We start from the raw sequence: 26,064 nt of genomic DNA, 5'->3' as shown, positions 1-26,064 counted from the left end.
ATCAACCAAACAAAACCCATGCAAAACAAAAACTGGATTCACCCCTGCACTCACCCAGCAAAAGCCTATCAGATATTTTAATTCAGAAGCACAACCACCCACATTATCTAAAGAAGATCAGTTTTCAAAGGAAAGCTTCCTTACTTAAAAACACCACTTCATTTTAACGCATGAAGCTACATGAAGCCAGAACAAAACAAAACCAGACCACTTCTACATTAAAAAAAACCCAACCAAATATGAAAAACTTTATCACCTATGACTACTTCCAGTTCCCTAGATTTGCAGTAGTACTGAAACTTTCATTTGAATAGTAACACTTGAGTCAAGTAAGTGGCAGCAGTAGTCAGTGGTTGTCTTCTATATGGTCAAGAGATGAAACACACCTCCTCTGAGGTTTGCCTGTTACCAGGCTTCCCTTCCCCCCCCCAAGTTCCACTTCAGAATCTAGAAAAACTTGTAGTCTAGCTGTTCCACATTCCTGTGCAGCACACACAATCTGTTCATCTGCTGTTACCTCATGCCTCCACTTCTCTTGTTTATTCTTTCTCTTCATAAGAGCCCCAGTGTGGTGTCTGCTTTTTTTCTAATGAGCAAAACACTATTTTTCCCTGGACCCCACTTTCAGGGAAGTGAAACTTTCTGATAAGAATGTTCTCAAACAGCTCAGTCTAGAGCAATTAATTGGCATGAAAAATTCCAATCTTTAACATCAATCTTTACCTGTCTGTAACAATAACCAGATCTCCCAGTTTCACTTCCATGAGACAGATTAAGGGGTGCTACACAGGTAACCAGGGACAGACTGCAAAAGCATGCAGTTTCTTTGCCAACAGAATAATATTAGAAATCGAGGTTAGAGTGCTATTAAAAAATAAAAGCTATTTTAAACAAATGTTATTTTACCTTGCCAAGCCACCATAATCCAATCCCTCCTCTCCTCTGAATATAACATACAGTCTTCTCCTCAAATCATAGGGTTTTAATGCCATAATCTACAGAAAAGCAAAAGTTGTAATAATATAAATTACACATTGTCCATATAATCACTTCTTCTTACTCAGAGTTCATGTAATTGATACAGAAATGCCATATATGTCAAACATTTACAGAGATTTGACAAGTGATTAGACCATCTCAAGGAACATGCAATCAGTGAACTGCACACAAAAATATCAACTCAAACTTGAAATCTTTCAGCAGCAGACTGCTACTAAGTGGGAGAGGATATCTGGAAAGCATCATGATATGGTTGCCCTGTTCTTAAAACTCTTCCTAAGGCATTCATTATCATGAAAGGAAAATAGGTGAAAAGGCATTTTATCTGATATATTACATATTTTTGGCTTTAAGCAAATCATTTAAAAAAGTAATTTCCTCTCATCCAAAGTAAGCATAATATGCTTTCATTAACAATGATTTTTTTACTTATAAAGAATCCCTCCCAAGAGTTTTTGATGTGGTGACAGCAGGAAGAATTTTTATCATTACAGAGAAATAAGCAAGAACCATGTTGGCTGCAGAGCATAAGAGCTCAGGAACTGTAAATTTCAATTACAAAGATCTAGTGTCCAAAGGACAAAACAGGACACCAGTTTTAGTTGAAGAAAACAATGTTTTGTAATGTATATAACCACATACAAGAACCAGAAAAGCAAATCTATTGTGGTTAATATGGTATGCAATGTGGTTAAGCTATGGAACCACAGGATGCTGTACATGCAAAAAAGTCCAAAAGAAGAGCAGAGACAAGCTCACAGAAGGGAAATCCCTTGAGGATTATTAAGTACTCAAAACCACACCAAGTTCAAGAAACACTTCAGTTGTAAACAGCTGGGAGCTGAAGAATCATTTGGTAGAAGTATTATATACATTATTTCTGTTCTTACAGTCTCCCCTAAGAATTCCACTCTGGTTAATACCAGAGGAAGACTACTGTGCCTGAAGGACCATTAGTATGAGCTGGCTATGGTCTTTTTTGTTCTTATGCTTTGTCTTGATAAACACACACAACAATCTCTGCAGGCTTACTTGCTGGAAGGAATCCTCAAACAAAGTCTGTCTGGATACATTGATTTTCACATGACTTGGCAGTGCATTGGACTGTAATCATAAGAGAGTAATATTAAAGGCAGCATATACAAATGTAAACTCAAATAGTTTCCAAAAGTAAATAATTATTTAAATCAGTACCTGACACAAGTAACGGAAATGAGCAAGCTTCCACCTAAAGCTACGCTCGTAAGCAATCTGTGGCCCTTTATTTCTGCAAGGAAATACATTTGAGAAAGATTAACTAGACAATAAAGTACATCAAGCTGTACTTTCAATGCTATACACCACCAAGTAGTTTTCAAAAATACACAAAAATTGTTACAGTAACATATGATCAGAAACAAAATGAAGTTGATGGTTTGGTCAGCCAGCCTTCCTTTTTTACCACTACCATCCTTTTTTTTTTTTTTTTTTTTTTTTTGGGGGGGGGGGGTTGTTTTTGTTTTGTTTTGTGTTTTGTTTTTTGTTTAGGATGCCAGTCAATTTGCCAAGTCTGAGAGGAAATTCCTATCAATCCTGTAAAAATTACAAGCCAGCTATGGGAGAGACATGTAATTTAATGTCTTCACTGACAGAAAGACTGCTAAATTAGGCTTCAAAAACTCAGCTGCTTGTGGAACTATGAAAGAATTTCTAATACAATATTCTACAGGCTCTTTGAATGAAAAGGTACCCACACAGCATCAGCAGTAAACACTAGCCTACATAAAAAACATTATGACAGCCACCATAGGTTGGTTCAATATTTCTGACTAAGCCATTTTTAAAAATATTCCGATGTAAAATTTTTGAGTATTTAGAACTACTTTGCTTAGACATTCTAGAGGGTGTACAACTATAAGCAATAGTCATTACAATAATTTGCTGTTTCTTTAAAAACTTAACTGTTACATTAGCTGAATATTCAAGTTTACCTCACTTCCCAATAAATTTAGTCTTCATATTTGAAAAGTGTATAAAAACCATCAAACTTTAGAGCAGTACAGCAAGAGTGTCTAAGTGTGTCATAGATACACTGACAATTATAGCTTAAAATAGACTAAATTTACAGTGCAATTTGTTTATAATTTAGTGCTCAATTCCAGCTAAAAATCTAGATTGTTTTCTAGTATGAGAAGTTTTCATAAATAAAACTGCAACAAGTTAAAAATTTATTTAATTTCTCACTTACACAGAAGATTTCCCAGTACGAGGATCATTGAAGGTGGTGGTTCTTGTATTATGGTCAACAAAATATCTGACACCTTCCCTCGTATATCTGATTTCCCAGCCCTCTGGTAGAGGGTCCTCATTTTGTAAACTGCAGAATAAAATGCAGACAATATTTTTTCCCTGTATATATACAAGAATTAAACAAAATCTTTTTATCAGCACAGTCAATATACACACCTACCCTTGAGTTCGAGGGTCTTCCCACTGTGTTGTCTTTGTATTATGATTTACAAAATACACCCTATCATTTGAGTCCACTCTCCTTTCTAGGGAGAAAAAAGAAAAAAAAACCTTTACACCAGTTCATTCCAAAATGTGTAATTCCCTGTAATTCCCTGAAATTAACAGTAATTAACTTACCCCAACCTGGTGGCAAAGGCCCCAGTGGATCATTTTCTGCTGACAACATTGAAGCCTATTTAAAAAGAAGAGGAAATTCAGTTAGGACAAATATTTGTTTTAATTTTTTTCTTAATGTGCTCTAAAATAGCACTAGTACTGTTTTCTCAAAAAAAAAAAAAGCTGTTTTTAGTCTTATTTTTAAAAAAACAATAGATTATGTGATATGACTTGTGCATTTGCTTTGACTGTTTTCAAACCAATGTACCCTCCCTTTCCTTTCTTACAGCAAGGTTGAGGAAGAGTCAGTAGTCTTCAAGATGCACAGTTCACACAAGTTTTGCAGAAGCATGTATAAGCAAATAAGCACAATGTTCTTGCTTAAGAACATGCTTCACCCTAATAAACATTTTCAAGCAAAGTGATTACTGCCAACACATGGGTTTTTGCTTCCTCAATACATGATGTCTTCCCTGGATGTCTGGCTATTCTCAGACCTTATCATTCTTTGCAAATGCAGATGCATTCATTGAAATATGCATATGGCTAAAATTATGCCAACACACAGTAAGGTTAAAAGGAACCCCAAAAAGTGGGGAAAAATATATATATAAAAAGATTAAATTAACACTAAAGCCATATTAAGCTCATAATATACTGTAGCCTTGCAGAAGTCCCCCAGTATCTCCCAAAAATACAGAGCATGGGAAAAATAAAATGTAAAAGGCAGAAATGCCTCAGGCTGCAGCATCCATGTTCTGTTGCATAACTAAAAGCATCCACCTACTTACACTTTTTGGACAGTAAAATAATTTTTGGTTTTGGTGAAGAACAGTGTTTTGACACATGGGAACTAATCTACATTTTCCAAAGAGTATCTTAAGGATCATCTTGCAACGTATACTGATTTATATAGGATTTTAAATTCAAAAATCTAAAATCCATTAAAGAGCAAACAAGAATCCAAAGAATCCATCAAATGCAAGCAAGAAAAGCTACAAGATTTCCTATGAAACAGAAATATACTAAGGATCAGAAGAAAATGCAATAGTTAATACTCAAAATCAAGCTGCCTCTCTGTCTCTTTTGTTCCAGCCACCAACTACTAGATGTGACTGGAAAATTATCATTATCTCAGCAGTAAATATATTTAGCTTTTCTGCTTTTGGAAACTATACAGTCACAGTGATCCTGTAACCAAAGACTTCTCTGTTGTGAGTGTAAAAATAATAGTGCACAACAAAATATGCTGCCTGCCAAAGAGCTTGATGGTGGCACCATTCAGAGATTCCTGATCTTCTTAATGGGTTCAGGGGAATGAAAGGGGTCCAGGCTGCTGAGTAACATATATTTACCAGAACACACTGAGACTCTAAGCAGTGGCATGGGATGGGCCAGATCCAGTACCAAAAGGAGTACAATATCATTGACCCAGGTAAAAATGAAAGTAATTAAAATAACTGTAACTTATCAATTTTCCTTCCTTCACATAGTTTAGTTTTGACCATTTAAGGTAGCTGAAACATTCTCTTATTCACTAGAAGTATTAATTCAATTTTTCCCCAAAAAGAAATTACGAACTCATTAACTGATACAAAGATATGTCACCAGAGGAAGAAAAGATTGCAGTAATTTGACCTTAACAGTTCTAGAAGAAAAGTATAGAGGAGCACTTAAGAAGAAAAAACAAACAAAAAAACAAACAAAAAAGCAAACAAAAAATAGTGTTCACATTTTTTCTACTGAATTTCAATGTTCCTCAACAAAATGTGAGTTCTAGGTATGTAATTGACACACTATTTAAAGTAATTATAAAGAGATGCAGATGGAATGCAAACAGTCAAGAAGTTACCTTTTTTCCTCCTTCCAGTATATTTTGTCTCACAAACAAATTCTGATTTCCTTATTTCACAGTCAGATAAGACATTCTAAGAAATGAGTCTATGGTTTTCAGTAAGAGTTATCAATTAAGAAAGGAACAATATTTACTTTTAAAAAAATATATTGTTCCCTAAGAGAGTAATTCTAGCTCAACACCTATCTTAGGATCAGGAAAGTGATGTTTAAACAACTGGTCATAGTACTACACAAGAACAGAAAGTTGCTCAATGACAGTTCTTGGCTTGACATATTTCAGCTGTGGTTCTTGGATTTGCATTCAAATTACCAATGTGTATAAATATCTGAAGGAGGGGTGCAAAAAGGATAGAGCCAAACCACACTGAACCACAGGAAAGGAAGTACACTCTGAACATCAGGAAATACTTTTTCACTGTGTGGGTAGCTGAGCACTGGTACAGATTACCCAGAGAGCTTGTGGAGTCCCCATCCTTGGAAATCTTTGAATTTGTCAGGACACAGTCCTGAGCAACTGGCTCTAGGTGGCACTGCTTGAGCAGGGGGGTTGGATCAGATGATTTCCAGAGGTCCCTGCCAGCCTCAATCACTCTGTATTTCTCAAATTGCATAAGATGACTTTGAAGAACAGCTCCAGGAGTTAAAAAGAGTAGTGGTGATACATGCTTCTGCAATTGCTAGTGATGAGATATAATGTCTAATTAGAAACCGCAAGGCTGAGAACTGTTAAATGTAAGACATATACCACAGCATCCTTTACTTCTAAGAAGTATTTAAATAAAGTCCAACAAATCCAAAGCAAAATTAGGTATGAGGATGCATAAGCCCTAGTCTAATTAAGCCATTTCAGACTTGTGCTTCAATGGTTTCTTCTTTAAAACACTTCAGCTTTGCTATGTATCACTTATGACAAGTCTCTGGGATTTAATCTTTCTTTGAAACCAAGACCAATTCTTCAAATGACCTCTTTAGTGTGCCACTGACATGCAGGCACCATCATTCTCAACTCTGAAAAAGCAACTAGTCTATTTACCTAGTTACAGATGGAAAAATTTGTCTCAAGAAATATCTTTGAAGCTATTCATATTATTTTCTTCAGGCAGAAGTAAGCAATTATTTGAGAGAAATGGAAAACCAAGTAGAAAATGCCAGTGCTCAACCAGATGCATAAGCTGCCAGATGAGCTCAAAGTAGAATTGCTAATGAGTAATTCCTAATCACTAATATGGCCATTTAATGTTCAAAATTCCCTTAACTTAGCTTTGTTCCATTACAGTTAAGTGACTGAATTAGTTTTACCTCCTAATACTGTCATGAAAAGTCTCGAGTATCATGCAGTCCAGAAGCCTCAAGTCAGGGAACAGACTCAGAATGGAGTACTTTTTTTGTCTTTAAGGATGATTTTTGTTAACATTTTTCAACTGAATCAGAATCTGAATAACTGTAATCTTGTTACAAATATGGTTGAATACTTGTAAGATCACTTTAGAAGAAGTTAAAGAAACAAAAGGAAACTTCTAGGTCTCTACTGATTTCTGAAATTTTACATAGAAGTTACCGAATAGAGGTATCGTTGGTTGAATTGTTGCATAGCTCCCTGCAGTTGATTCCTTTGAGACTGCCACTGCTCAAAGTTCCTGACTGACTCCATCGTTGGGCGCTGCCACGTTGTTGTCCTGGTGTTGTGGTCCACATAGTAAACTCGCCCACGGTCATCAACTCTTCTTTCCCAGCTTTCAAGAAACAGGAATGGTAACAGCTAGATTTTTCAGTAATATTAGATGACTGATTTTTGCTTTATGCTAAATCCCTAGACAGTACTTAAATGAAGTATAGCAGCCACAGGCATGATTTTAATTGCTGAAGTACACAAAAGTACGCCCCAAATTTATTAGTGGAAGGGCAACCACACTGAGCAAACACAGACTTCAGGCAAGAGCACACTTAGCTCTCTGTCACCTCATTTTTATCTTTTTTAATTCCTGTGACCACAAGCAATGTTTTCAGGTTTCACAGAAAATAATTTGCCTTGAAATCTAAGGTTTGGAACCAGTACACTACAGCTAGTCGTGACACCTAAATGAAGGTCAGATATGCATTATTTAATGTTTAAGTTTTAAAGAAAGAACAAAACAACTGAGTAACTGGTTCGAACAACTGGTCAGAACAAGTGACATACACAGTGCCAACATTCCTATAACAACAGCTGTAATTAACATAATTCTAAATTAATTGAAAGCTAGAATTTCTTAATATATAATCTATGATACAGTTTTGATGCTTATTAAAGATGGTACTTTTTCCTGCACCAAACAAAACCAGTACCTTTATCATATTTAAATCAAAAAAGTCTACATTACCCAGGAGGTAAGGGCTGCGGTCTTTCCCACGTTGTAGTTCGTGTATTGTGATCAACATAATAGGTTCTACCATGAGGATCCTTTCTTTGCTCCCACCTTCAAGAGGAAAAGACTTAAATGTAAGTCAAGGTGAAAATGCTTCCTGAATGAAAATACTGTGTTCTGAAACTCATTCTAAAACACCAAAGAGAGCTCACACTAGAATATGTATCAGTTACTTCTAGTTGAAGTGGTATCCCCATGAAGCCATATTTTAGGGGCTTGGTATATCAAGTGAGCACAAATCATTACTCACAAGCTTTTTCAAATTCTATTTAAGATATCTGACAATAAAGTCAATTAAGTATCTGCTGAAGGCTTGAATGCTATAATTACCTAAATCAAAAAATGATTTCAGACACATTCTTTGCATTTCCAAATACAACCCCCTCTCTCTCAAAGAGAGTTTACATTTTGAAGCACTGTTTCTTATATCTAAGAAAATTAGGATCTTTCAGAGTGAACCTCAAATGTGTGCTGCTAAGAACTGTGATAATGTAATATAAGTATTATAAATGGGATAAATGTTCAGTGACATGCTAAGCCCTTATTTGCATGAGATATGTGTTTGTTTGTCTCATACACAAAGTATTAGCTGCTAAAAACATAGGCAGAAAACTGCCTGCTACTCATAGGATTTGGCATGACTTTTCTCACTAGTACAGAGTACCCTAGAAAACTTCTACATAATGTTTTATGCAATTCAAGAGGTTGAAAGCCAAGATTATGAGGAGATAAGAGAGGAGCAGCAGCAGGTTACAGAGTTACTACAGCTAAACACAGACTCAACTAAACTGGAGGGGGGGGGCACATCCAAAAAAAAAAAAACCCACAGAAACAACACTACCAAGGAAACACATTTGGACATGGTGTGCACTAGGCTTGGAGCTCATTACCCTGTCCTCAAAGGGTAATTAATGCAATGAATTTTTTTAAAAGTGTATGTGAATGGGGCATGATTTTGGGAATTCCCACCTATAAAGAGCTTTCACTGTCAAGGGGTCTGAAAATAGAAAACTTTACAACTCTTCCCCAACTCTCCTTCTATATATACACAATATTTCTACCTTTTTAGATAACTGTTTTCATGTTTATCAAACTACAGAAACTCAAGTGAACAGAGGGAGCAGGTGCGAGGCAGGCTCTGAGAGATCAGCCACAATGACACAAAGGGTATACACTTCGGGTAAGAAGAAACTACTATGTTCAGAAAAATGCTAAAAGAGTTAATACTTCGAATATTATGGAAATTTCAGTATTTCCAGTCAGTTACTGAAGACATCTTTTCACCCAAACATGAGATAGTCTATAAAAAAATTTAGGATCAGTACATAGAATATATTTGAGGATATGCTATATTTTCATTTGAAGCCTAAACACATTTAATTTTGCATTTAAAGGTTTAGAACTACATAATTAGTTTCTAACAGTCTAGTAAAATTGAAAGTTTCTAGCTATTCAGAGCACATACATATACAGACTTCAAATCTGCATTTCTATCTATAACATTATTGTTCTCACTGTACTACACCTACAAGTATTGCTAGACTATTAATTTTCACTTCTCTATTTCAGTCCCTCCTACATTCTCATAGTTTAAGAAAGTAGCAATAAATTATGACCCAAATAAATTGGAATATACCAAACGAAAAGTCTCCATATCCATAATGCCCTGGAGTTTGTCTATTTAGATCACAATACCACCTCAGCTAATGAGTTACCAGTTGTTACTTTCTGGGACAAGAGCTACTAGCCAGTTAAAGCTGCAGTACAAACCCCATTTTAGATCAATTATCCCTGTCTCAGCCAACTGACCTGCATTTGTCAGTCCCAGTACAGAATTAAATTTCTGTTTCTTTACATGCATGGTCAGATGAAACCTAATTACAGTATTAAAATCAAGACCACATACCCTGGTGGTAAAGGTTCTGCACTGGCATTACCAGGCTGCTGTCTTACAGGTTCTGCAGATGCACTTGAGGTGGAGGAGGAGGAGGATTCCCTTGGTTTTGCTGCGTCTGCTGCTGCACTGTTTCTGGCATTAGGCTGAGCACAGTCAGTTGTAGCTGTGGGTTCCAGTCCAACAGATGCAACAGGTAAGGTAGAAGTGTGGCTTTCAGAACAATTAGCTGCTTCTGCTGTTGACTGAGCTTCTGCTGTGGTGTTATTGCAATCTGAAGACACAGGAGCTTCGGCTGAACCCACTGGAGCCTCAGAGGCAGAAGAATTACCAGCTTCTGGTGCAGAGGTGGATGAGTCGCTATTAACTGAGAAACAGGAGATAACAGCATTTGTGTCAGAATCTGATGAGCTTTACTTTTCAAATGATCAACCTCTGGAGTAAATGGTAAGTAAGGATTCTGTTCAAATCACCTGTGTACCTACCTATATGACACAAACTGAATTTTTGTCCGGATGACAAAAAGTCACAACACACCCAACTCAGGTAAAATTGTAATTAAAACTTCCATTCTGCAAACCATTCTCTATGCTTTCCTGCTAAAGTAATTCCTTAGTTTCTGCAAATCTTGGTCAACTCAGTGTTCTACCTTACTCTTTAGATTTAACAAAAGGTACCCATCTGCTTCTCATAAAACAGTATTGCTTTATTTGATGTTTAAATTCAGTAAATAATTCTGACTAGTATGACATGAAAGAAAAATATTAAGATAACTCAATGAAATAAAGAAAATTAAAAGGGAGTTCTTACAGATGATTTTTTTTTCTTTTTTTCAGAGTTGGGGAAAAAAACTCTACAATTGAGCAAAAACCATCCGTAAGCCTTAGGAAAAAAATCCCCCTCCAAAAGAAGAAGTAAAATATGAAATCAGTATTTGGCTAACGTAACATACGTAGTTCAGTGACTGAAGAAAAGTACTCTAGAATCACAAAGTAAATATATTTCTTTTAAAGAACAATACAAATGTCAGCCAATTCAAGCAAGCATAATCTCACAACAGATCTAAATTAACAGGAAAAGGGGGCTAGGGTGGCTTAATGACTCTCAAGCCAACTTTGCCAAAACCAAATCAATACTAATCACCTGCAGAGCTTAATAGAACAGTATCACAGCACAAGATCTTGCTATAGACAAGTGAAATCAGGTATGACAGTCTGTAAGGCCCCCATTAAAAGTCAAGGCCCTATTAAAAGAAGTACAACACCATTTACAGCTTTCACTGTTCATACCACTAATCAATTCCAGACAGTGACAATTCTATTTAAACTCTGTACCTCTTCTAGAGTTGGGACTACTTTATTCTACAAGATTAGAAGTAATATGCAATGTAGACTTCAAGTACTTTTCTAACAGCATAATATCAGCTTACGTTCCTAAAAACTGAGGCCAATACAACTGCTCTGTACTCAGAACCTGATACAGATGTGCAAAATTTAACCCTAGACTAGTGTCCATAATTTAAAGAGTTCATTTATTTTAATCCTGAATAACACTCTTAAAAAAACAAAAAAACAAACAACAAAAAAGGCTAGATTCAGTATTTTCTTAATATGCATAATGATAAGCATGTTTTTACAGGCAGCAGCAGATGTGTAAGACCTGTAAAAGCATTACTTTTTCAACACAGCTATTATACATCACCACTTCCAGCTTACACAAAACAGGTTAATTCCATTAAGACATGGCAAGACTTCGTATTACTCCAAGCAAATGAAAAACAAACATGGTATAAAAAAAAATTCTCCAAACTTCTGCTTTAACTAGCAGCAATGTTACTTAAAAAAAAGCCATAAAAAAAGAACAACACTGAATTCATCCACATAGAAGAGTGAATGGGATTACATAATGAAGTAAGAGGCACAATAACTGACAACTCATCAGCTCTTTTAGTAAGCTGATCTTCAAAACAGATCTATAAAACATTACATCAGCCAATTACTTCACCAATTAGATCTAAACCAGCAATTCTGGTAACATCACATGAACTTACAATCCTGCAAAGTCCAACAGTGAGGAAAAAAAAAATCTTGTCATCAACAGATGCTGCAGACCTATTTTATGTCTTGCCTTTAAAAAGTCTCCACCAACTGGAACAGTGGTTGAAAACTCCTATTATCAGTCCTTCGGTTGAAGCTCAGTGATGATTTCATCAATATAACTATTTGAACAAATCAATTATTTTTTGCAATTACCCTATGATAATACAAATTTCAAATTAATCTCTCTGCTACTGAAGAACAAGGGAATAATGCCTAAATAATATATATGCCCTCTGGCCTTCAACTGAAAAAAGAGGGGAATCAAATTCAAGTTCTCCAAATAAAAAAAAAAGCTTCACAGAAGGTCTAATTTAATTATTACCTTCTAAAGTTCCTAAGTGTTTCTGCTATCTTCCCAACATGCCCACATTTTCCACTTTAATACAGAAAGTTTTGACAGCCTCTGCTTTACTGTTTTAACCGTGTGCATATTTCTATTTAAAGTTACCTTTTTTACCTGCTACCATTGTAATCTCTCTCAAACAGCTCAGAAAATACAGAAAATGCTTTGAAAGTACAGTTATTATTGGATGCAAAGTTTTGCTAGGGGAACAAAAAAAATTTTCTGTTCCCTTGTTTCTCTGTACTGCATGTTGCCTGTAGTCATAATCAAAGCTTTTTTGTTTAGGAAGAGAACGAAATGTAGTATTTGGCAAGACCAGTTTTGAACCAGCACACCTTCTGAAAAAATGGAAGGCAAGGAGATTCTGCAGCACATCTCAACTAAGAGTACAGCAGTTCCCTGACAGCACTAAAACTCAGGTCTACCTATATGAGAAAAGAAACTTTTACTCACTCAAATTATGAAAGAAATCTGATTTTTCCTTCAGAAAATCAGTAAAATGGGATAAAGAAACTGAATTTCTGGATGCTTTACATCTTTCTTCAGAGAAGAGAACTGATGGCTAAGTATGAAAGTCAGTACATTTGAGAATGGATCTACTACAGAAGAACTTGAAAATGTGGACAGGCAAGATTATAAACTGAAGCCTAGAAACATCCTTTCAGTATTTTTTAAATTTAACCAAAAAATGTAGAGAAAAAGTGGTTCAGTTTTAGTTACATTTCAATCAGATAAAAAACCCTTTGTGGAACATGCTCTCATAAATCTCCCATTCTTACCAGTGCTGTTGACAGGCTGAGGTGCAAGTGGATTTGGTACTGGTGAATTTTTGGGTCTGTCTGCAACGTGAGTAGGAGATGATGTGCTGTCTCCATTAACAGCTTCTATACAGAATGCATTCTGCACTACAGAGTTGGAAGGTACTTGATTGTCTATCCCATTAGAAATGTCACAAGCAGATCTTGGTAAAAATAAAAGATTGGTTTAGGTTACTACAAAGTAAATTCACAACAGTTTTTAACAGCATTTACAGCCTAGCTAACAGTCAAGGACAAGACCAAAACAATTAAGGAACAAAAGGCAAATTTTATTTTTTATTATTTTATACTTGAAACTGGTAAAATTTTCCTTATGCACTTCATATTTCAGTTATAATGACATTTTAGAATTGAGTTGAGCAGACTGATGCACCTGTCACATCTTCCCAAACTGCCTTGGGAACCATTCCAAAGTGCAACTACAGGCAGGAAAACTTTTTCTCTCATTAAGCAAGTGGAACAATTGGTTTTGTTTGTCATATATCCAAAACTTATTCTAGTCACGATATAAGAAAGCAACAAAACTCTCCTTCAGTAAGAGGAGAGCAAGATGAGCTTCTTTATGCATATGCAGGATGTGTCACTGTGAGGACTGATATATACAGGCAATTCTGTGTTTATAAGGCCACATGGAAATAAATGTAGTGTAAGGTCTTATGAATGGAAAGTCTTGTTCAATCACACTGTTTTTATTTAAATCTATCCCAAAATGTTCAAAGCCACCCACCAGAGAAGCATATTGTGCCAACTCCCCACCTTTGCAAGGAGTAGTGGCTAGAAACTCAAGAGTTAAACAGATGACCAAAAATGTGAGAACTGTTACAAGTCCCCCTTGCAGACTAAGAAAGGAAGAAGCAGAATTTCCCTGCTACCTTACCCAGCTCCAAAGGAGTAGTAGAAACAGAGAATTAAAGTATTATCCCTTTTAAATTCTAGACTACAAACCCAATTCACTTCCTGAAGGCATGCACAGAAGCCACCTTAAAACTTTTCTTCATCAGTTAATTTAAAACTGAATCAAAATTGCTGGCTAGTTGTGTGGAAAACTGTTGTAATCAAAATCTCAACATCAAGAACAGGATCCCAGTAAAAGCCACACATCCAGCAACAATACTGGAATGAGAACCAATGATTGCTGCTACCACTGGTATGCTGATGTGTTTCAAATCACTTCCAATAGTCCCAAACCTTTCTGAAAAAAGAAAAAAGCAACTTTTTATCCTCCCTCCCTCATACTGGGCACTGATGTGGGAACAGAGAGAAACCTCCATATATTCACAAAAAGAATCAAGTCAAGTATGCAACGACAAATATTCCCCTGACACTCAAATGCATAGCAACCCTATGCTTTTTTCACTCCTTTCTGAGTGTCAAAAACTTGAAACTGAAAGGGGTTCACTGCAAGGTAACCAAGCAGGTCAGTAACATATAATTATGATGTTGACCTATTTGACTCACTAGTGGTCAGGGACAAACGATCTACTCCTACTCCTCTCTAGGCAGTCCTTGTGCTGGTATAAAGACTGAGAATCCAAAAACAAAAGTGCTAAATTGATCCCAAAGCCCTTCTCTTGCCACTTCAGTTTGAAGCAAGCAACCCCTTTGCCTTAGCATGCAGAATACTGCTTCCTGAACTCAGTACAAGTCTCTTAAACAACTTCCTGATTACAAACTTAAAAAGGAACTGGGTAAGGGGGAAGTAATTTAGGCTTTTTTTTCTTCTTCCTTCCTTGGTATGTTGTAACAAGCTGGTGGATATGAACAGAAGAAGTTCTCTAACAGCAGAAGAACATGAGCAGAGCAAGTTCACGTAAGTCCATGAAACCACTGCTCCCTCAGCCTCTGCTGCTGCATTTAGGAGACTTCCGGTCAGTTGAATTTTTATGCTCAGAGAGCTACACACCCAAGAGGCAATTATAAAGTAGTGGAGAGCAGAATCTACCAGCAGAGAAACTACAGAATTGTAAATTTAATTCTTCTCAAGCTAAATTATGTAATTATCATACAAGCAATGTTTCTAAAATCTATGGTAATATAATTAAGGGCCTTGCAGTTAAAATCTATTCCCTTCAAAATAATTAAGAAAGAAAACAAAAATTCAAATGACCCAAACATTTCAACTGATAAATTTGCCAGTATACCTCATATAATATAAAACACAAAGATTATTTCCAACCTGGATGTACTTCTTGCTGAAGCGTCTCTGCTTTCATGCACAGCCTCACCATTCTGCTGAACTTCTACTGAACAGTAAGAAACAAACGAAACAGAAATATTCTATTATTATCTATTTGGAATTTTAATGAAAATGTTACAATTTTATTTAATTATTTTAACTTACTGTTTGCTGATGAACTGAGATTTGTAAGAGATTCTTGTTCAACTACCAAACCATCTAGCACAACTGTCAGTTCACCTGTTTGCACCATGCCACTCTTGTTTTCCAAAGAGAGTTTCAACTGTTCTTTCACCTTCTCCACTAAAAATGGAGTTGGGGTGGATAGAGGAAGAGAAGGAGAGAAGGTATAAAGCAGAGATTAAATTCTAAACAACCTTAGAAGAAAATTTCTACATAAAACCAGCACAAATGTATTTAATTGTAAAAAAAAATGAACATGAAAGCTATTCAGACAATTCAAACTAACATAGCTATTACTAAGGAGGTGGGCAGCAGCACAGTTATCGTAAAAACAAACTGGCTGTTTACATAGCATATTTTATAGGCATGCTATAGGAACCACGTCGTTTCAGTTCTTTGTTGTTAATGATTTCCCAGGTTTGCTGTTTCCACTAAGACCTTTTGAAATTATGCACTGCTTAAATAATATGAAAAGCCTTAAAGTCAAGCAACTTCTGAACTACACATCCAAGTGTTGACGGACACTGGGAACCCTGTTCATTTCTTGTATCACTTTCCAAAACTAAATTTTAAGAGACCACTGGAAACAGCATCACTTTGAGGAAAGAGTAAATGCAAACACTGCATAGAGTCCTCCTTCATTTAAAATTACTTTTAGTAAATTCTTAAAAGCCTTTCCATAGATACAAACTCCCAAGGATTAAACAGTAACAGACAGGATACCTCAATTAACTAGTTTCACCAAAATAAATTTTGAGATAATTGAGATATACAAAAAAATGTGTGGTAAAATAATTTAACATGACTGATAAGCAACACACATATTTGTATGTGTGTTACATAGGCATAAATAGGCATACATAATCCAGAAGGAATACATGCTGGGTATGCTGCATCATTCTCTCTAAAACAATTATTACTAGTACAGCTGTTATAGCTATATGTCATAAATCTAAACACAATCAGATAGAATTCACATTAAAAAGGTTAAAATGGTTAAGGCCTTTTGGTATTAGCAGTCTCAGATTAAAAAATTCATTTTCCAATATATGTTTCCCTCCATATGATAGCATTCCAGGCTAAAGTTAAAGCCCACTGTGTAGATCTGTGAATTAAGCTGATATTTCCTTATTTTTTTTTCCTTCTCAACATGTAACACATATGAGCAGTAAGCATGTGAAGAGGGAGGGCTACCATAAACTATCACCAGATACCCCCAAGCTGTACCTTTAAAGAGCAGGTTCAGCACTGTAGCTGTTACTTACAGACATCCACTGCTATATTACAATGGATTTCAAAGTACTTTAAATTGCTGGAGCAAGCACAAAGCTCCCAAATCTACAGAATCATTGATATAGCAGTCTGCATTGTGGAAAATAGTACTACTTGAAATGAAAAAAGAAACTAGCCTACTACTGACTTGTTAGGTTAATTTATTTATAAATCATCATTTCTGCAAAGGGTGACTGGTTTAGCTTTTGTTATTTTAATAGATCATCTCCCCAAATCAGATCAACAGTTGCCTGTTGTCCAACTGAGATGGCAAGAAAGCTGTGAGGGGTGTGGGCAGCAATGCAACACTGGTGGTGTTCAGCAAAAGAAAGTAACAGCACCAATTCTAAAACTCCTGCATTTAGAGAACTTCCCCTTCACATCTTCTTCAGGAAAGAGTGTTTCAGGTGCTGTGTTTTAGATTAGTTACAAATAACCAAACAACTGAAGGCTACCAATCAACAACTCTACCACTGAATTATTGGATAATCCAGTTTGTGTCAAACTTCTGAGTTGCCAAAATCAGAAACACTGCACAGAACTTACTTCTGGTGCAATGTACATGTGTTCCAGTCAACCATTCCCTCAATGAACTTGCCAAGTTGTTGAAACCTATATTCTCTATATCTACAGTAATAAAATTATAATCCATCTTATTAGAAATAGTTAAAATATTAACTATTTTTGCTATCATTATTACAACCAGTTCTGATAAAAAAGCAGCATTTTTTATGCTTAACTATGGAATCTTGACTTTGGATTCTGTTTCAATTTTTTGTAAGAATCAGAAAAACGAGGCTTGTTTTCAGTTCTCCTTTCCCCACACCTCCCTAAGCAAAGGTCTCAGGTTTGTATATCAAGCTTGTGAGACAGGTTTAGCTGGAATTCTACTGCCACTCTGGGGTGGAATTTAAAGTGTGGATTCACCATCTTCTTGTACTAATGAAAAAAAAAATTCAAAGCAAATTAGATCAAAAAGACCTGTTTTATTTCTAATAAAACCAATTAAAATTAAAAGTTACATAGAACACAACAATCTCTAATGTACCAAAGGAAGTTCTCAACTGATTCATTTATCAGTGGTTCCTACTGCTCTTTGTGCAGCTAAACTATGAGGGGAAAATTTAGCCTATTAGTGATTTCTGAGAAGGAAAACATGAAAGAATTAAGCAGATGGCTTTTCTGAAAGTTTAGACTCATTTTTTAATGAAGTCTAAAACAGATCTTCTAGCAAATTAGTTATTATTTTGCCATAAAGCATTGTACTTAATCACTTCTGGTTTTACTTAACCTATAGTAACTCATACTCTAACGTTTATTTCAAAATTATTATATCCCATTGTTACATTTAAATTGCTCTTGATAGCACAGACATCTCTAGAAGAGACAAGTAAAGACATCAACTGAAAGACAGTTGCAATTACATGTATAGTTAGTAGTCTGGTTGGCTGGTTGATATATAGATTAGTAATAATTCTACTTCACTCAAAATATCCTTCATGATAACTTACATTTTCTATTGTGTATTTCCAAAGCTTGTCTCAAGTCTACAGTGGCTCTTCCTAATAAAGCATCTGCTTTTAAAGTGTGATGGCTCCACACTCTAAATTCCAGCGTAGTCTGTGGAGTCACATTCCTGCATATAAAATACATTTTTTAAAAAATATATATATACAGATTTTAAAGTAGATGTTATTAGGAGTATTTGAATGTAATTCACTATCTCACATTTAATGTATTTCTCGACGCTAAGTAACTGAAAGAAGTTTTTTTCTGCAAGGGGATACTTTTAACTAAGAACTGCAAACATGGTATTTGTACTTAAGATCAAACTTAAAAGTGCATTACTATAATAGCATAAGGAATTTGAAGAATATCACAATAACCTCCACTAAGCTCAAGTCTCAGTTATAGAAAATATCTTTACTTATGAAAGATGGATTTTTCTTATTCCTCACTATTCCATAATTCTCAACTGAGAGCTCAGACTTCTAAATGTGAAGAAAAAGGTGGTAAGCATATTTGTCACTATGAAAAAAAAACCTAAACAATTTTTAAAAAGGAAAAAGCAACTAATCATCTACTTGCAAGCAGGAAGAATCCATTTAATAGATGTCACCTTTCCATGAAAGTCTTGAGAAAACATCATTTGTGAAGCTACAAATATTTATAGAAAACCATAATGCATACTCACAGAAATCAGAGGGGAAAAATCAAATGATGAAGCTACAGTAAAAATTGGAGGCAAGCAGAAAGATAAAGGACCCAATTACAGTAATATTGTGATAACCTTTGGCAGTGATCTCTCCCCTACTCAAGAAGGAAAATGAGAAGCTACACTATGTTCTGGAGAGTAAGTTCTGTAATACAGTGTCTAGTAATGCCAACAGCTCCTGGCTGTGAAAAGTGGAATAGAATCACTACACTGCAAAAAGTCAAAGGCCACGTATCTATCAGTGCTGGATACAGAAAGCAGCAGTAATGAAAATAATACTTGAAATCTTTGCCCTCCTCAAAAAGCTAGCTCTGTAGTTCCTTGAATATGCTTGACAATGTGGATCATTCTTCCTGAAACCCATGAGCAAAGTGGATGTTTTCATTTTGAACAGATTGCCTTCTAATGAAGTCTTACTAAAAGGTTAGCTGAACAAAGAAAAGGGAAAAAAATTTAAACACCTAAACGTAGAGAATATATTGGTGGTGCTTATGCAGATCCCATAGAGGTCAGGGGAATTCAGCAAATTAAAAAGTTCACTTATCCTCTTTCACTTATGCTCTGGACAACTGAAACAATTATACCGTTCTAATAGGAGAGGAAGGGGGGAGATTGGGCAGCATAACATATACTATATATATAAAAGGGTTAAGATCCTAAGTAAGTAATTCTGATGATATAATGAGTCTGTTTGGCTGCACTATGCATGCCAAATTACCTCATTTCTACCAGCTCACCAAATCCTGCCAAATTAAACTTGCCTCCTCAACAGAAACCCTGGTCTCTGTGAACATACTGATAGCCCTGTACCTGTGCTAGTTCTAACTCCTGGAAAACACTGTCAGGTCCAAGACTGCACTGTTCTCTTTTGCAGCACTGCAAAGGGCTAATAAGATCTACTAAATCTGAAACAGTGAAAAATGGAGCACAGGAATAGAGCTGGGGCTGTTCAGCCTGGAAAAGAGGAGGCTCCGAGGAGACCTCATCTCTCTCTATAATTCCCTGAAAGGAGGAGGTAGCCAAGTGGGGGTTGGTCTCTTTTGCCAGGCAACTCTCAGCAAGACAAGAGGGCATGGTCTTAAGTTGTGCCGGGGGAGGTTTAGGTTGGACATTAGAAAGAATTTCTTTACCGAGAGGGTGATCAAGCATTGGAATGGGCTGCCCAGGGAAGTAGTGGATTCTCCGTCCCTGGAGATATTTAAAAAGAGACTGGATGTGGCACTCGGTGCCATGGTCTAGTAACTGCAGCGGTAGTCGATCAATGGTTGGACTTGATGATCTGAGGTCCCTTCCAACCCAGTCGATTCTATGATTCTATGAATACCCTGCTTGCTTCAGCCCTGGTTCCCAAGAAAACAATTCCCCAAAGATAGATATCTTACACCACTCCTTACTCTCCAGCACTGCAGTTAGGGAACCTGGCATGGTTCCTACTACTAACAAAGCTGGCTATGGCAAAAACAGAGGTCAGATGTTGTAAAATGTACTGGCCCATGCTCAAAGCCACCTGATAGTAGCTACGCCTGTTTCCGGACCCAAATCCAAAGCAGTATAATCCTGCTTGTATAATAATACCTTCTAGCTATGCAGAGTGCAACATTGCCAGTTCTTCAAAGAGTCCTGTTCAGGTATACCTACATCTGTAGCACAGTTAAACCAAATTAAACCACAAGAAGATTGAAGTGGTCAAATATTAGGATAAGCAGGAAGGTCACTTTGCAGTAAAAAGGTTTTCTTTATGAATACCTTCATCAGGAAATATAAAGGGAAAAGCAACCTTTCTCATAACTACTACTTATCCAGCTGAGATTTCTTCTCTTTTAAAGTTGAGAATGACATGGTTACAATTAGTAACACCTTCCAGAATCTTAAACTTGAAGTGCTAATATCAGGACTACAGCATGTATAGCAACTGTATGCAAGCAACACTGTAAAAAAATATTCTCAAAACACTTGAAGAATTAGGAAAAAATTTAATTTGAGATAACTGTCATCTTATGTCTGCATTTAGTCACTGACAGCCAGAGAAAACTACATTAAGGAAGCCAAGCTTAGTAAATATTTGCCTGCAATGTCTGCCTATTAAATAGTATTAAATAACAAAAAAAAAAATCTACTTACACTGTCAGCTGCTCATCCCATTTTGGATTTGAAGAACTACTTGATTTTGCTGTTTTCTTAATTTCTCCATCTGCAGTTAATTCTGTATAGAAAGTTGTTCCAAACCAATTCTTTTTCCGCTTCAGTTTGGCACTAGAAACTAATAAAATACATTATTTATCTATAACAGCATGCTTTGCTGAAAAGGAGAAAATACACTGCCTACATAATTTATGAAACACAGCATGGCAATGTTACTCCTTACCTTTTCTACCTCTGCTGAACATAAAGAGGTCAATGCTAAAACAGTAGCTTTTCTTTCCAAAAGCTACTTTGTCAGATAGTTGAAACAAAGTGTAACATATTCTCTTCACCATGTACTGGCAAAATGGTTGGAGAGACAGCCCAATTATTTTAGGGATGAACATGAACAATCACATGAGTTATTTTATTTTCTCACTCTTCCTCCTACCCTTCCTTTAACTGAAAAATATCTGATACAGAAAGAGTAATTATCAGGCAGATTATTTTCTTTTTTTTTTTTTTTTTTTTTTTTTTTTTTTTTAATTATACATAGTTACGGAAGTATATGAAATTCAAGCCTATTTCAAAATGTCCCTGTACAGCAAAGCCAATATACAGAGTTTCTTTTCCTTGTCTGTATTATCTGTGTGGTTAACCTGTGGTTTACCAGTTCATTAAAAGTAAGAAATCAACTCTCAAATTTCCCCTACTTAAACAGGTTTCCATATGAACTTAAAAGTTGCCGCTAAATATTCAAAGACTAAGAAACAATAAATGGCCAAAAGAAGCCATTTTTACCTCTGAACCACTGGTGAGGTCCTCAGTGCCCTAAACATAGATCTGCTAGATAGTTGCTAGATGCAACCATCCAAGATTCTACAGGAATTTGCCACAGATTTCTACTGTGGCAAACAGTTTCAACTAAATTAGTTTCAACTTTCAGCTAAAAAGTACACACTTAGCTGCTTCAAATATGAAAATTCCACCCTAAGCCATGCATCACATGACATAAAAGGGAACTGTAGCCTTGGTAATGATGAAAGATTCAATGTAGAAGACTAAAAACATAATTAGGTCATATGTTCTCTTCTGAAATCATGTATTTTAAGCTTTGACAACCACTCTTTCTTCCACACTTTTTCCTTCATATTTTGCTTTCTAAAAGCAACTGATGTATTTCTTAAAATGGAGTATTTAGTCATAGCATTCAAGTTTCCTTTGAGTTTCCTCTCCTTTCATCTGGTTAGGTTGTACATCATTTAAGTTTTCAGTTCCCAAACATAAAAAGAAAACCATTACCATTTTTTGGTTAGAGTTCTTTAAAAAAAATTAGGAGTAGGTAACAAATACTAACAAGATTTCAATAAGAAGAGAAGACACTATAAAAACCAACAAGAGTCTAACTTTAATTTAGGGTCAATAACAAGATGAGATACCTCACCAAGTATATTTGAAAAAATACTGATGGCAAAACTTGTAACATGCTGTATTTGTCCAAACTCATACAAGCCACCACTCCATATGAATATCCTTTGTCTACACAATCACTATATTCTACTTGCTGCCTTTATAAAAGTGCTTAGTAAGTATAATTCTTGAAATATAATATATATTCTCAACTCTAAACCAGCATAAGCTAATTTAACAACCACCATAAATCAGCAATACTACAGATTCCCACTGCTCTGTCTCCCACTTCTTATACTGCCACTGGTGTTCCTCTGATCTTGCACTAAAGTCTGGGTAGAGAAATAAACCTTCAGTAATCTAATGCTAAATACCATAGAGATTTCTTCCCATTTTGATCCTTGAACCAGTTCTCTTAAATCAAGAGAAGCTCCAGTGACAGGAAAATATAAGACAAGTTACATACGGAGCAGTACAGTACACGATATCAAAGCAATCATTTCTGCATACACAGATCTGAAGTTACAGGTAATTTGTATAACTCAGTCTGCTACAGCTGTATATATATTGAATCCACAGTTGGCTCCATCTATGCTATTAGTTACTGCCAGCTTGGGTGATTCATCATGTTATCAAGTTATCTTCACACAAGGTTAATCATTTTAAGGTTACTCTCTTATCTAACTTGATAAAATATCCATTTTGGGGACTCTACAGCAATGTATTTTTCTCAGATAATCTGTCCATTTTTGGAGCACCCAGCATTTTTCTTGAGATGCAGCTTTTTTTAAGACACAGTATCTTAATCATGTTGGGGTTTTTTTCCAAATTTTGTTCAAAACAGCTTTAAGATATTCCTGGTTATACATTCATTCTTATTTCAGGATGTCCACATTCCTCAGGATCCCTGGAAAGCTCAAGTTATTTATCAGTGGTAAAATACATACATACATACATTTATGTGTATATATATTTAAGCACAATATCCAACTACTTGCTGGTAACATTTTCACTTTTGACTACTGTAACACTGTAATAATCAGCTATCAAGCTTATTTGCCTAGATGCATTTTGCTTATCTTTGGACCACAATAAGCCTTTATTCTGCTCTGCTATCCCACAATAGGAGTGGCTAAGACTGACACTGAAAGTCACATCCCTGACGAATTCTCATAAATATGTAGCAAAACCCATAACCTACTTGGCCTGTTCAACACCTATTGATAAAAGTGTCCCAAACACAATCAAACTTTCAGAACTGCTTGTAGCCCACTCTGTTTCCCTTCCAGCAGACACTGGGATGATTGAATACTGCCTTGAACTATGAGAACCAGAACAGCAAAAGGAGAAAGGTAAACAAAGAACAATATGGAACACAGTACATTCCCACTGGATAAAAGGAAAAATGGTGATGTGGTTGATCATCAGAATAGACTGCCCAGGTGTAAAGTTGTCCAACCTAGCCTTTGAGATACTGAAAATTCAACTGGACAATACTCTGAGAAACCTGATCCAGCTTCAAAGGTAGCCTTGCCTTCAACAGAAGAATAGTCTATGTCTCCAAAGGACCCTTCCAACCTGAATTATTCCATATGGCTGTGTAATCCAACCTGCTTCCCTGAGGATAACACAATGCCTACATTATTTGCAAAAGATTTTTAACTGATATGTAATCAAAGACTAATATTTTCAATCTGCCAGAAGATTTTGTGATCTCCCATTCATTACAATCTTCACTGTAACACTGCACACTTTGCTTTCCAGGCTAGGGGTCACAACAGCCACCCATCACTGTTGTAGAATTTCAGTAATATCTGTTTCTTATACAGAATTTGTGCCATTAATTATTTGTTCCCAAGCAAAATTCCTAACATTTGTCCCTACTGCCATACTGAATCTCTTTTTTCCTAGTTTGAAGATATCATTAAACCCTTTCATCTAACTCACTGTGTAATTTCTCCCTCACTTCATCTCCAAATATACTCATCCTCTTAACTGTAACAATCAAGTTATTAATTACACTGATCCATTTTTTACACTCGTTTCAAAGATTGCTTTTTTAGAATAAGTATGTAAAAACCACCATGATATAAGTCACTACTTGCCTGTTACTTGCATCTGTAATCTTCCATTATGGTTGTTACTTGTATCAGATCTTGGTGAGGCTGTGGCCATGTCAGAGGTTTAGGTTTTAGCCTAAAAAAAAAAAAAAAAAAATCGCACACAGCTTCTTAAAAGTTAGTTACATAAAAGTTAGTTACTCATAACTAATAAATAAAATACTCAACTAGTCAGCAAGTTACCAAATGTTACATAAATATAGAAGAACATATTACTCTGTAACACCAGCTAAAAATAAAAATTGCTTTGGAAATTTGTCCAGCAACTTCAAATGAACAAAACAACTGAAATGTTTACATGCTTGAAAATCATGTACCCAGAGTGAGACTTGAGCAGTAACACAAGTGATTCAGACAAAGAACACTTGAATTCTATCCCTAGATTTGCAACCAGCTTTCTATACCATTGTTATCCACCTACAAATCACTTCCCTCATTTATTGAGACAGTAAGCACTTTACAAAGACCATTCCACCTTACCTTTTGGTGACTAAAACTGTGTGACACTGATCCTAGCTGGGGCACTCCCTGAATCAGAGGAGGTTTAGGTTAGATATCAGGAAAAGGTTTTACACCCAGAGGGCAGCTGAGCAGTGGAACAGGTTCCCCAGGGAAGTGGTCACAGCACCAAGCCTGTCCGAGTTCAAGAAGCATTTGGATGACACTCTCAGGCACACGGTGTGATCCCGGGGGTGCCCTACACAGGGACAGGGGTTGGACTTGATCATTGGCATATCCTATGATTCTATGATACCTCACAAACTGTAAGTGACACAAACCATCTGACATGTGGAACAAGTGAGGATGCTGTGTCAATACGTAAATTACATAGAGTTTAGTTTCTTTCATATTTTTCAGATTAAAATACAAGTCTTCATATTTTCTTTCTGCACCCCACTGGATGGTCTTGCATACCCGACATTGGAAGCCACTGATATGGGAGACATCAAAGAAGCAACATATGCAATTAATTCTGGGGCAAGTACACTCAAAATTCTTCACAAGAAACCAAGATCTGCAATCCACTTGTAATCATACATTCAAAATATTAGGTTAGCCATACTTTTGTAACAGACAAATTATTTTCACTGGGCTTTCTTCCTCCTGCTGTTCAACCTGCATTAGATCTAAAATGCTAGAACTGGGGTTATTTGTTGTTTTATTTGGTCCACTGGTTGGGTTTTGTGAGGTTTTTTTACCTCTAATCCTACTATGCACAAAGTAAAATAAAGAAATAAACTGAGTCAATGTCCTCAGGTAGATAGTTCATTGCCTAATCTAGTCAGACTTCAGGTTTCAGGTGTTGATTTATCTGCAAGGTGTACTACCTGCCCTAACCTGAGTTTCTGGCTCTGCTGCCTGCAAAGCTGCTCACTGCATTTGGCAAACACACATTTGCCAATCTCCTGGTAAGACAGAAGTCAGAATTCATTACACTCAGCTTTCCATCTTTCACCTTGAAGGTGAATGACCATCATGGCTAGGAAAAATTACGACAGTGCCAGGGAGATCCCAACAGAGGATGGAGATGAAACAAAGTTAGGC

General features: G+C 36.1%; 1 protein-coding gene across 3 annotated transcripts in view; it reads right to left on the bottom strand.

Moving 5' to 3' along the window:
- WWP1 (WW domain containing E3 ubiquitin protein ligase 1) overlaps positions 1-26,064 on the bottom strand; it is a 60,391-nt gene that overhangs the window by 11,585 nt on the left and 22,742 nt on the right. Inside the window, exons 2-16 of one of the 3 annotated variants that reach the window (XM_030445071.1) lie at positions 24,505-24,595; positions 20,990-21,128; positions 18,165-18,289; positions 15,364-15,501; positions 15,199-15,265; positions 12,984-13,165; positions 9,775-10,129; positions 7,824-7,919; positions 7,022-7,196; positions 3,628-3,682; positions 3,449-3,533; positions 3,227-3,355; positions 2,194-2,266; positions 2,032-2,103; positions 907-995 (exon numbers count right to left, since the gene is read on the bottom strand). In XM_030445071.1, the coding sequence (XP_030300931.1) occupies positions 907-995; positions 2,032-2,103; positions 2,194-2,266; positions 3,227-3,355; positions 3,449-3,533; positions 3,628-3,682; positions 7,022-7,196; positions 7,824-7,919; positions 9,775-10,129; positions 12,984-13,165; positions 15,199-15,265; positions 15,364-15,501; positions 18,165-18,289; positions 20,990-21,128; positions 24,505-24,574 (1,850 nt within the window). In that variant the 5' untranslated portion in view covers positions 24,575-24,595. The remainder of the gene's footprint in view (positions 1-906; positions 996-2,031; positions 2,104-2,193; positions 2,267-3,226; positions 3,356-3,448; positions 3,534-3,627; positions 3,683-7,021; positions 7,197-7,823; positions 7,920-9,774; positions 10,130-12,983; positions 13,166-15,198; positions 15,266-15,363; positions 15,502-18,164; positions 18,290-20,989; positions 21,129-24,504; positions 24,596-26,064) is intronic. The other 2 variants (XM_030445073.1, XM_030445072.1) reach the window with 2 other exon arrangements.

The sequence above is a fragment of the Calypte anna genome, chromosome 2 (assembly GCF_003957555.1).
Source record: "Calypte anna isolate BGI_N300 chromosome 2, bCalAnn1_v1.p, whole genome shotgun sequence".
Taxonomy (NCBI): Eukaryota; Metazoa; Chordata; class Aves; order Apodiformes; family Trochilidae; genus Calypte; species Calypte anna.
Note: the sequence above shows the minus strand (reverse complement) of the source record. Positions and strands in the feature narration are given on the sequence as shown.